Source organism: Urocitellus parryii, chromosome 9 (genome assembly GCF_045843805.1).
Source record: "Urocitellus parryii isolate mUroPar1 chromosome 9, mUroPar1.hap1, whole genome shotgun sequence".
NCBI classification, from domain to species: domain Eukaryota; kingdom Metazoa; phylum Chordata; class Mammalia; order Rodentia; family Sciuridae; genus Urocitellus; species Urocitellus parryii.
In genome coordinates this window covers 60,317,899-60,331,093 of record NC_135539.1, presented here as the reverse complement: position 1 = coordinate 60,331,093, position 13,195 = coordinate 60,317,899, and the positions used below count along the sequence as shown (strand labels likewise).

General features: G+C 39.9%; 1 protein-coding gene across 3 annotated transcripts in view; it reads right to left on the bottom strand.

The window, feature by feature from the left end:
• Window positions 1–7,487, bottom strand: part of Cacnb2 (calcium voltage-gated channel auxiliary subunit beta 2) — a 342,145-nt gene extending 334,658 nt beyond the window's left edge. For all 3 annotated transcript variants that reach the window (XM_026407727.2, XM_026407731.2, XM_026407728.2), the window contains exon 1: window positions 7,374–7,487. In XM_026407727.2, the coding sequence (XP_026263512.2) occupies window positions 7,374–7,487 (114 nt within the window). The remainder of the gene's footprint in view (window positions 1–7,373) is intronic.
• Window positions 7,488–13,195: the final 5,708 nt, after the last annotated feature.

Below are 13,195 nucleotides of genomic sequence, written 5' to 3'. Positions count from 1 at the left end.
CAATTATTAGACTCACAGCATCACTGAATTATCCCAATACACACTCATGTTCTAGTTATACAGTAATAAGGTTTTCATTAAAATAAAAAGATAGCCAGGTGCAGTAGCACATGCCTACAATCCCAGGGGCTCTGGAGGCTGAAGCAGGAGGATCCTGAGTTCAAAGCCAGCCTCAGCAAAAGCAATTGCTAAGCAACTCAGTGAGACCCTGTCTCTAAATAAAATACAAAATAGGGCTGGGGATGTGGCTCAGTGGTTGAGTGTCCCTGATTTCAATCCCTGATACCCCCCTAAAATTAAAAAAAAAAAACAAAAATATAACCCAAAATATACATAGCACTTAAGCAAGATGAAATATAAACATTTTGTTATGAGAAATTTAGGTAAATTTGCAGTCAGTGAGAGGGTCATGTAATATTAAAGCAAAAGTTTTTCTTAAATATGTTTGTTCTCTTCCAAGGATCTAAGGGATTTATGTAATACAAATGTGTTTCCATGACATTTAATTAACTCTGAACTTCATAAAAGGAAAGACAAGCTAGGCTGGGCTTTCATAATGTAATATACAAGGCTCTTCTCACTTCACAGCTTATTCTTCTTTCTTACATAAACATTATTCAGTAAACTGTTGAAAAATAACATTCTTTTAACTATGCTCTTCCTTTTCCAATTATTATGTAAAGGGTTACACAGAAGTATCTGACAAGGCCTAAGAAGGCAAAAATCAGGTATGAATCTCCTTAAAATTATTTTTTAAAAGTTACATTATTCCAGATATAAAAATACCTATTACCTTGAAAGCATTGTTAATGCCTAACATGTTTCTGATGGGAGGGTTGGGGACAATCTATGTGAAATACACTGTCTTCATGAGGAAGAGCAATTATTTTTGAGAGCAAAGAAAATACCACTTTGTATCCTTTTTCCTTCTGGGACCATTTTGAAACAGGAAAAGAGCGTCTTTGCCGTTTTGTTTATTTCAGCTTTTTAACGATAACTATTTTACTGTTCAGCTGCTTGGGTGTCTCCAGCTTTTTCATGGCTGCTCATAATTACAAAATATGCATTGTGAGAGCCACACAATGCTGAAGACATTCAATCCCAGAGGTGGCTGTTCTGTGCTAGCAGTTGGGCACATTTAAAACCTCACACTAATTTTTCCAGACCGCTGGGATACTGTTAGCAAACAATATTTCAGGTGCACTTAGCTACCTATGCAATATAAATATGGAATTAATAGTTTAACTATCCTACTAGAAAATGAGAATATACTGAAACACAAACTGGAGACAATTTTGAAAATATATTGTCCTTGAGTCACTTGAATGCTTGAATATGACTTATACTATTAACTTGCTCGTCATAGTGTTACAGAAAATTCCTATTCATTATATATTAAAAGTTAACTCAATTCCATTTTACTCACTTCAGCATAATTTCTCTATTAAAATGTTTCTTTTTTAATTGTACAGTAACTACTCAATGACTTTATTTTTAAAAAATCAGGATAAATAAACAAAGCATCTCTGGAAAGCTAAGGGTTTATTTTTATGTACTTTAAAAATGTTAGTGAAAATTTATACTGCCATTACAAAATTAGACTTCCTTTCATCCAATGCATGTTTAGAAATCAAGTTCATCTTGCTGAAATAACATTTTCCCATTACTCTGAATCTTTGAAAGAAAGGACGAGAGTATCTCTTCCGAGGAATATAGTAAAAGGTAAAAGAGAAACCTCCCCCAAATGGAAAGAGACAGGTAAAATTAAGTGTTCAAATATTTAGCTAGCTATATTTAAGAAAGAAGCACGGTTTTCTTAATTTTCCCCTTAAATACAGGTACCTGTATGAACAATGGTTTTTCTTAAAAAAAAAAAATTAGCAATAGTTATGAATACCCAGTACTAAAACAGTCATCCATTAGAACAGCTCTGGGTACCAGACCAAAGAGGGAAAAAAGACAGGAGTTTGGCCAGAGAATGGTGTTACCTACAGATTCTCCCTGGCATAGGCAGATCCCCAGGTCCTTCTCGGAACAACCCAGAAGGTAACCATTTCCTACTCATTGCCAATTAACTGTATGGACCTTAATAAAAACAAACTTTGTCACTATAGTAAAAAGGGGGGAAGAAAGTCTAAAATCCTTTAGTTTTCCTAATATGCCAGACCAAGATTTCAGAAACAAAAAAATTTCCTGAAACTTTCACAAATATATTATGCTCAAAATCCATCATATGTCAATAGGAGCTTAGTATGAACATCTTGACACCGAAAACAGCATTTAAACATGGACTCTACTAGATACAGGAGAGTGAAGAGAAACAGAGGAATGGATTTTATTCAGCAAATGGATGTTCATGTTTTCAGAGGTAATTAAAATCTCATTTCTGAATAATCAAAGGAGACAGTAGTAATTACACATTTTCAGTTAACTGCAGATTTCAGCAGGGCACATAAAGTTGCCATGGCAGCCCCAGGGGGACAGGTAGAAGATTGATGCTGGTTCTGTGTTCCATGGCTACAGACAGTGACATTTTGCCTGCCTACCAACAAGTTGCTCCCCATGAGCAGAGTGCTGATGCCTAAAGTTAGTTTTAAGTCCCCTCCATTCATATTCATTGATGTTTATTTCATTTTCCTCATTTTATGGACCAAAGCAAACAAAACCAACCAAAACTACCCAGAAAGGAGTCATCCACTAAATCTCATTTACCAAAAGCTTAAAGTGAGCAAGGCTGCCAGTCCTTTACTAGGAGGGAAGTAGCCGAGGTGACTTCCCTAGAAAAGGGGAAAAATAAGAAGTTGGCTTTTGTATGGATCTGTTCACACAAAATCAGAAAGAAATCGGGAAGCAACATTAGCACAGGTCTTTGTGGGTAAGGCACATGGAGGAAGGAGGAAGGATTGGGCCTGCAAGTGGAAGTTTACCTAGGGAGGAGGATAGGAGGTGGCCAGGGACCCTCATTATCAGTCTACCTCCTGCCATGCACTGTTCTTTTTAGTAGTACCGTAATTTTAACTCTCTGTAGTTTTAAAGTAATTACGTGGTGTTTGCCATATACTCTCTGTAAGATATAGACATGACTTCCAGTGACAAATTGAAGAGTTCCACCATCCCTTACAGGGTTAACAGATTCCACTCAGCTTTTCTTGAGAGGACCAAAGTTACCCACTGATTGCATATTTAACTTGTTTGAATTCTAAAGGTACACTATGTTTTTATATAATAACAAAAGCATAGAACTTCCAGAACAACTACTCCTCAAATCAACCAGATACAATTCAAATTTGAACACACACAGAAATTGATTGGCATGTTTTTAAATTTCTCCCATGCAATTCCAGAACAAAAAAATACCACTCAGAATGAAAATGACCAGTGGTTAGGAATGAAGGTTTTAGCAAAACATAAAGCACAGGACCCATGACCACTACATTTGAAGAATGCAGAAGACAAATCTGTAACAGGGAACCTAAGAATGTTTCTGGAAGAGAGTGCTGACTTGGTTTCAAAGCCACAGGGAAAAGGCTGCTGCTCTTTTTTTGATAAAGCCCCTCACTACAGCTGATCAGAATGTAGTCATTACCAGGCCTTCGTCCTCCAATCTGCTTGCAAAGCATCTGGCAAACTGGGCCGGGGTGGAACCAGCTGGGATGCGTTGCTAGGAGCAAAACAAACAGGCCCTCTGCTTACTGCCTGTTCATTTTCAGGTGTGACTGGAGATGCTGGTTACAAACCCTGAGGCCTAAATTACTGAGCTGCTGCTCATTTCTCATCCATTTCCTCTTCTGTCACCAGACAATTTCCAATCCCAGTCACTTGCTTCCCATCCACCCAGAAGCTATTCTACTACCTGGAGAATGACCAGTTCCATACTTTAGAGTAACACTGTCCAATGGCAATGATAATATGAACTACCTACCTATTCAACATTTTCTAATAGCTGCATTAAAAATGCAAACAACAACTGGGTAACTTAATTATGATGATGCATATTATTTATCCCAACATACTCAAAATTCATTGTTTCAACATGTAACCAATTTACATTATTGATGAAGGTGTGTTCTATTCATTTCATATTGTCTTTGGATGAGCTATAAATATGAAATATGCACATCTCAATTCAGATTAGTTATATTTCAAGTACTCAAAAAGCCACAGGTAGCCAGCAGGTACTATAATAGGTGATATGGACTTGGAGCTTGGAGAGTCCTACGTGAGCACCTTGACTCTGAAGATAGAGACTGTTCAAGTTTGCACCAAAACTGTTCAACAGGTTACTGAAAAAGCAGAGCAATTGGCTTAAATCAAAACCTTCAAGAGCTTGCAGTTAGAGGCCATTCCATTCATGTTAAGAAATGCATCCATTTTGCTTATGCTGGGGGAAGGGCTTGGGACATAAGAGGGTGTTCATCCCACTAAGCAGTATTATTGATACAAAAAATAAACAAATAGCTGCAGAGATTATGAATCTACATCTTTTACTTTGTTCACATGAAACTTGTAATATAATCCTGAGGTGAAGGGGAAAAGTTTCTGAAAACCAATGCTTATAGGTTCTGTTTGCAAATGGTAGTTCCATTTCTGGGTAGAATTACTATTACTCAGTGCCACAAGAAAAGGGGGATGCTCTGAAGATAGTTTCCTTTCTCAGGCGGTTTGACAGCTGGTCTGTTGTGCCCACTAGAGACTCAGAATGAATAGCTTTGCCAAGTTTCACACAAGCCCTATGATGCCATGATTAATCAGATATAAAATAAACAGGGCAATGTTACCCTCTAATAATGGATGTCACGTGAACACAATTCAAGCAAAAATTGCTTTCATTTTTTGGAAGGCAAAGAAAGCAAAGAGAGAGATGCTATTGCCTTTCAGGATTTATACCTCACCTTCGGTACGAAATCCATTCCTTTCTCCTGTGGATTTATCTTTGAAATGTCTAGTGTGAAGAGCTGTCAACGTTTGTAATCTTTTTTTCTCTTTAGTTTAGGCTGCATTACCTCTTGCCCAAACTGTTACATCAATTTTTTTTTTCCTGGCAGCTGCCTTTCTGTGCTCCAAACTATTCTAACATTCCCGGGTGGATCTTTTCAATGATCTGTTAAATGGCTGCATTTCTGAAGCCCTTCTACAGATCTCTATTATTCAATACACTAAACGTATGGCCTCCAAATTACAGCCTCCAATTGTCTTCTCAGTCTGAGGCTTAACCATACTCAATCTGTACCCTTCCACACTATTTTCAAACTACAGATTATAAAAGTATGCTATGAATGTGACTTCTAACTTGTGTGATTGCTTCACATATGGCTCCCTACTATCTCGAAATGTGTTGAAATCTCACCCACCCTTCAAATTTCTTTTTAAATGCCTCCTCTTCTATGAAGTCCTTATGGATTATTCAGTATAGAATATTAGTGACTTTTATACCTCTTAAACCTCATAATATTCTCTTATGGGCCCATGACATACATATGAAAAATGTATAGCAAGTGTAAGTTTTTGAAGGCAGAAATCATGAATCATTTCCACATTGCAGCTGCACAATAAATATTTGTTGACTAATGTTTAATTATATAAACCACTAAGCAAATTACCTCTTATCTGAATGCAGTTATGCTTTGTGTCAGCCCTGACTTTGATCTCCAATAATTTAGGAACTGTGTTTAATCATATGAAGACTTCTCTTTAAAAAAAAAAAATCCCTCAAGGAAGATCAAAGAGAAAAGAGACTTTTAAAGTCCCTTCCTCTATCAATATTCAAGACCTTCATCCTAGAATAACCAAGGTCTCCGAGTACATTTTTCATTCTCATTTAACCTGGCAAGCATCTAGATCAAATCAGGAGTCTAAAACAAATGGGAAGTGTAGGAGTTAGAATCTAGATCTTCTGGCAAGGGTTAGAAAAGAACACAGCTAGTTACACATCCCCATATTGCTGGTGAAGCTGAGCAGCCCAGGGTGGACTAAAATCTTGCTATTTTACTACTACAAAAGAAATGTATTTTTGATTATACAAGTCTTTAGTTCCTACATTCTTCCCCCATCTCAAAGTAAATTATGTGTTCTAAGTTAGTACATTTATTTCCCAGTAGTCAAAGAAAATTCAATAAAGCTGGACTATTGTGCCATTTGGAATTATTACAGTATCAAAATACCTCCAGCAGCCAACTTCCACCCATCAAAATAACAACAGAGAAACATGTGCAACCTTTATTAGAATGGCTCACTCCCACCTCACTACCACAGTGACCCCCTTACATGATCTCTCATGTATTTTATGTGTGTATACACACGTACTCTCATACCCACACCCATGTATCTTACTACAATTTACAATCTGACTAATATAGGATTGACACCAACAAGCCAATGTCATTAAACAGACATGTCTCCAGAAAGATGCTTGCAAAGTACCCCTAATCTCTTCAATATACTGGCCAACCAGCCCACAGCTAGGAGTCTGAAGTCATTTCCCTGCTAGGATAAAAGTTGAGAGACTCTTTACCGTTGAGGTCTGGAGGTGTCAGTAATCCAAACTGTACCTGCCAAAGCCTTACGTAAAAGCCACCTTATCATTGCTCAACGCCTACAATTGACATCTCTTATTTCACAATGAGCAGAGAAGCAGAATTTTTCCAGAAACCGAAAATACTCAGCGGAGAGGAAGGGGATCCCGGAGCTCCCTGAAAGAGCTAGAGCTAACATTATTACAAAGGAAATGGAAAAATGAAAACTTTCTTTTCCCTAACTCTGTCCTTAAGGAAAAGGAACAAGGGGTCTGGGCAAGCTTTGGCAACTGCCACTGGGGATAACTGAGTGGTCGGGGCGAGGGAACACCCCAGGTGCTGAGGGTGGTCGGCGCTGCTCCCAGGGCGCCCCGAAAGGTCCACCACCCACACCCTCCCCCATCACACACACCTCCCGTCCCACCCCCGCTCCGAGCTGGACCAAAGGGTCAGCATCGGAGAAAGCGCTGCGGGAAGCTGGGACCCCTTCCGCCCACTCGGACTCACGATCTTGAGCAGGTCCAGTCCACTCGCCTGGTTCATGTCTCTCCATGTGCCTCTCCCGGGAAGGGGCGAGGAGAGCTGAGCAGAGCGGCCCGGGAGAAGCCAGGGAGGACCGGCAGGTCTCCCCCGCCCCTTCCCACTTGCTATTCACAAGCAGAGAAAAATGGAAGCCGAAGAGCCAGGGAAAGGCGCAAAGGGGCAGGGTCCCCAGCGCCGGGAGAGAAGTGGGTGACAAACGGCGAGGGGAAGAGAAGGTGGCGAAGAGACCCAGGCGATCGCGGTAGAGGAGGCGCGGAGAGAAACGGAGCTCGGCGCCCGGGCGGCTCACAAAGGAAGAAGGCGCCGCGCTCTCGCTACCTGTGCTCCAAGCGCCCCCGCGGGAGCCGCGTTGTCCAGCAGTTCCATCTGGATCTCCTGCGCCACCGCCGCCGCCGCTGTGGGAGGCGACTTGGACATGTCGCTTTGGACCATTGGCAAAAAGTCCTCTTGAAGAAAGCGAGCGGCCAGCCTCTGGCCGTGGGTCCCCTCCTCCTTGCCCCCGCCCCGCAGCTCTTCGGGGACCGCCTGGGGCTCGGGCCGTGCCGCTCAGCACAGCGCCCCACAGCGCTCCAGGGTCCGGCTTTCAGTGCGCGGGACCCGGCTGGGCCATTGTGCAAAGCGGGACGCGTGGAGCCCGAAGGTGGTGGCTCAGGCACTCGGCTGGGTGGCCGAGGCGAGGGACTCCTTCCGTGGTGCAGCGGGGCTGGAGGCGAGACGCGAACTGCGGGCTCCCGGGAAGGTCCTCACCAGGAGGGAGGGAGCTCCGGGAGCACGAGCCAGGGGGAGGCGCGTCGGAAAGCGAGAGTGACAAGCAACCGACACGCCGAAAAGTTCCTCGCAGGAGGCGCGGGCCTCGTGGGCTCCGACCCAGCCGCTGCGCGTCGCCGTGGCACACGCGTTGGAAAGTTTTCAAAGCCACGAAAGCCAGGCCTGGCGCCTGGGAGGTGACTCTCTCTGGCTGCAGAGCTCAACTCCCTCTGATCCAAACCACCTCCGGGACCTAAGAGCCTCCCGGAGGGCGGGCAAGAACAGGTCACTCGGTTTTTTTAAATTGAAAGTTTTAAATTGGCAAAGGCCTCCTGCAGCCCCAGAGAGCAAGTGCCTGCAATGAACGTCTCTTCGTCTCTTCGGCAGGGGCAAGCGCTTGATTATGTCAGTGATTAAGAACCAAAAAAGACAAGGGGCTGATGGATTAAAGACTGTGATCCCACCTGAATCTGCAGCTGGCCTCTTTAGATACTAATCGACCAAACCTGAGTTCGCACTTTTTTCTTTTTTGACTTCTATTTGTCTTAATCTGTGCTTTCTCTCCAGGGTTGATGTTTGGCTTAGAAATATTCTATTCAGATATTCCTAATAAAACACTTTTAATAGGGCGCATCTCATTCCGACGAATTTTACTATAGTAGAAATCTCTGTACAAGTTTTCCAGGCATCAGAACTAATTTGTACCAACAAAATATAACAGTTGTGTATACTTTTATATTCATGCAGAAGTTTCCTGCAGTCTTCAATTGCAGTGCTTGTTCTCAAACATTAAACAGATATTTTAAACTTCTCTCCACCCACCACACGCTGATTTGAACCAGCCTTAAACTAAAAAAGAAGTATTGATATGACTTCAGATGTAGGCATTAGCCAAATTGCCACTGATTTTCTCAATCTTTAATGTTAATGCCATAATGCAATTTTATTTACAATTTACTAAGTAGAAGCACCAAAGTATCAGGCTGCAATTATTTTAAAAAGGAAAGGTGTGTGCTACTTTCAAAAAGCAACAAATTATGGAGCTGAGAAGCTGTGGTTTAGAATAAGGGTGGTAGCCAGGCATCTGAGAATGTGCACTCTGCCTTCTAGGCAGATTGGGAGGCTCCCCAGCTCCCTAGCTAAATTTTTTTTGTTTGTTTTTAAAGTTTATTTATAACATTGCTTTTAGACATATACATTATGCTGTATGTTTGTGCGTATGAAAAATGGAAAGTAAATTGTATTTAAAGTTTGGAGCTTAAGTCTACTGCTGGCCCTAGTCATTTAAGCAAGTTGTTGATTTTTCTTGAGGATATGTTTAAATCTCAGTGATAACATCAACTCTAGAATAGATGTTAAACTCTAATAATTATAATAATAAAAGATGCTAGGGGCTATGCTTATTCATCAGGACACACTTGGGAAGCCAGCAGATTGTCCTCCAAATTCTTTTAACCATTAAATCAATAAAGTATGAATCAAGTTTCTATGTAGTGCTCCTGGCTGAGCACAGTCAAAGAAGACCAGACCACTGCCACCTTGGGACTTACAGTCTAGGTACTGAGGACTTAAAAGCTAATTAATACACACTTGTTGCATGAATGGATGAATGAATGAATGAATGGTTAAAAAAAAAAAAAAAACCCTGGAGGTTTGATAGAGTTCCCATGACATCCATCTGATTTAATCTTTTCAATCATACTTAATTATTTCTGCATTCCCTTTCAATTATGACCATTTGGGAAGTAGAATTTTATATTTCATTGGATTTCTAAAAAGACCACAATATCAAAACAACCCTGAAAATACTTTTAATAATGTTTATATTTACAGCCAGAGGGCAAGTAAAGTTTGAATTAAATGTTCAAAAGTGATATAGTATGTTCATTTCATATATTCTGTGATGCTGAACTTTGTTTCTATGTTTCTTTCCACTGCTTGACAGAGTTCCTTGAGGGCAGCAATTGTTCTATTCATCTTAGAATCCCCCAGCACTGAGTCTGGTGTCTGGCTTTCAGCTGAAGCTTTAAAACATTTGTTGAATGAATGAATGAATGCTAAATGATATCTTCTTGCAAGTTTAAACAGTGTACAACTTAGCTAGTTTTAATATACAAAGGTAACATTTGCCTAATCATGACTTCTATGGGTACATTATACCATGCTAATTTAATTAGCATGTATTGAAAACCAATACAATAGGGTGTACTCATTCAGACTCCTGTCTGGCTTATAAAAGATTTCAAATAAAAAGTAACAAAATGTTACTCCTTTAAATGGGAGAAAAGTCAGAATAAATGTAGAACTAAAAGGCTTGGAAAACTATCAACTATGCCTTCTATCATGGTCATTTTTTTTAATTTTTAACAGTTTGACTTGTACTGTGTTTAAAAGCCAGAGATGAAAGCAAAAATTTGATAAGTAAAGCCTAATCCTTTTAATGTTAAAAGTTACGCAAATGCAAGAAACCCCATCAGTAATGGAAGTACCATCGTCAGCAGAGGCATTCAAATGCAGATGACTAATTTTTTCAAGCTGTATGTAAGCTTCACTGTGCTCATTAGTCCCAGTAATGGACAGACATATTCTGGGCATTACTAATGCTCTGAAATGAGAACAGGAGCTGGTAAGAAACATTGGCCAAGGAAGCCAGAAGTTTAAAAGAGCATTTTTTTGCTCCTAAACAAAAGAAAGCATGATTACAATTGCTTTATGTCTTCTCTCCCACTTGAAGATTTGTGACTACATTTAAAATCTGTGCCTTGTATGGTTTCTCATCTTACTTAGATCATTTTTCACCAGATTGTTCTGAATTTGGGCCATTATTAATTACATTTACATAAGATATACCTGGGGCTGGGGATGTGGCTCAAGCGGTAGCGTGCTCACCTGGCATGCGTGCGGCCCGGGTTCCATCCTCAGCACCACATACCAACAAAGATGTTGTGTCCGCCGAGAACTAAAATAATAAAATATTAAAAATTCTCTCTCTCTCTCTCTCTCTCTCTCTCTCTCTCTCTCTCTCTCTCTCTCTCTCTCTCTCTTTAAAAACAAAATAAGATATACCTGTATTGGCTATAGATCTGACTCAGTATAATGCATTCCATGAAGTTACACATAGGTTGTTTGTAAACCTACTCTATGAAGTCAGTGTCCTGAATTACAGAATGTTATTTGAAAGCATATAATGATTCAAGTAGATCTATAAAAAAAAAAAGTTGTTTGTGTAGGTGTGAGTGGGTATGGGTGTGTGAGTGAGGGTGTAGGGAAGGGTTAAAACCAAAATATGAAAATGATGAGGGAAAGCTTAGATTCACTTTCTCAGGAAAGGCTTCATGGAAATGACATTTCAAGAGTTCTTAGATCTACCTAGGAGAAAGCAATCTGGAACATTTAATATTTCTATAGCACTTTTTCATTTATAAAGGACATTTGTTATTTATTTATTGCCCAAACCTATAACACTCGAGGCTTTTGGGTGCCAGGCTTGGTATTAAAAATTTATATACATTGTCTTGCTTGTGAGAAACATACTATGCTCTTTGTTAGTTAAGGTAAGGTAAGCCAAACTTTCAGGAACAAATAAACCCTAAACAGTTATTGGGATGGAGATATATATACATATATAGTTTCATCTACAACCATATATATATTTATTTATATATTGTGCTGAGGATGGAACCCAGTGCCTCACACATGCTAGGCAAGCACTCCACCACTGAGCCACAACCCCAGCCCATAATGGGATTATTTTTAAAATGTATTCTTCTGATATTAGTGGAGGAGTTCCCCATCAGAAGAAGCTCTTATTCCTGCTAATATCTGGTAGTGAAGACTTGAGTAACTATCTACCACAGTGGTCTCCAAGGGCTTCTAATGTTTCCATGGTGATTCCCATCCGGGTCATTCAGAAGGATGAAGATGAGTGATGGAACATGGGTGTTGGTAGATCATGGGATGTGCAAGTTTTTATTGGTCAAACTTGAAGTGGTACCTAACTCCACTTCCATTTTATTAGCTAGAATTGTGTTGCATTCAGAGACATTCACAATAAGCTGAGAAATATGACCAAATTGTGTGGCTCAAGAGGAAAAGAAGGCTGTATTTTCAACAGCTGAGACTGACTGACTTAACCAAGCCTGAACAGCTGACAGGTTATAGAGGTAGAATTTACCTTCCTTTCAAACCCCAACTCAAAGCTCCTTGTCAGTCAACCATAGATGACTGGTTTATTTCAATGAGCCCTGTCACGTAGGTTAAGACTGAGTTGTTGGTTACAGAATCGGATTTACATGGGTCTTCTGCTTGTGCACTGGGATGACTATAGCAATGTACTTGCTACAAGTAGGACTGTTCTCATAAAATAGCAGTGAGTTGAAGAAAGTTTATCAATACATGCCGTGTGTGTGTGTGTGTGTGTGTGTGTGTGTGTGTGTCCGTCCTCAAGCATGCAGGCACTATAATGCTCTAAAGATAAAGAGCATTGAATAAATTACGGCTCCTGTACTTCTAGAATATACAGTAGGGTATCGAAGACACAAACAAGGAATGATGATGAAGATTGCAAAATACTGCGGTAGAGATTTCTAAAGATCAAGAAAGAATGTTCCATGCAAAGACCAGAAACTACAAAAAAAAAAAAAAAAAGAGAGAGAGAGAGAAGAAATTCAATAGGGCTTGAAAATAGAGTTGAAAGGTAAAGGGCAGGCAATGAATAATGAAAACCATCCAAGTTACCCAATCTTTTGATTTCCTATGGATTCAACCTATCTTTTGATAAAATGTCCCCTTTATAAGCAAACACTTTGGTCTCCCATGCTTTATCTTGCCAAACCATTTTTTTTTATGGAAGGTACAAACACACACATGTACACTCACAAATCATAGGACTATAGATTTGAGACATCCTCTTAATTAAGAAGCATATTGAATTTATACTGTCAACATAGCCAGTTTATTTGTAGCAGAGAGTCCTAGTTTTCCATACCTCCTTGTGAAGAAACTTTTATATTAGCTTGGCACCTTGGTACCTAGAACAAAAGGTTATATTTTTCCCAGTCTCTCTTGTAACTAGCTATGTCTCTATGACTCCATTGAGGACAGTGTAAATAAAGTGTGGGTGAAGACATTTTGAGAAGGTACATGCCAAAGTTGAGTGAAAATAAAGGAACCTGGATCATTGATTATACAGTAAAGCCACCATGCCAGTCCTGGGCTACCAACTTATAGATTCCTTGTAAGTAAGGCAGCAATGAGCAATTAGGTTGCTGAAGTTTCTGTTATGTAAGCTAAGGATCATTTTTATTACTCAAAACAATTCTTTTAAAATAAAAAAAATTTAGGGGTAACTTACCTTACTTTGATTTACATATCACGGGAATTATGGCCTCCTA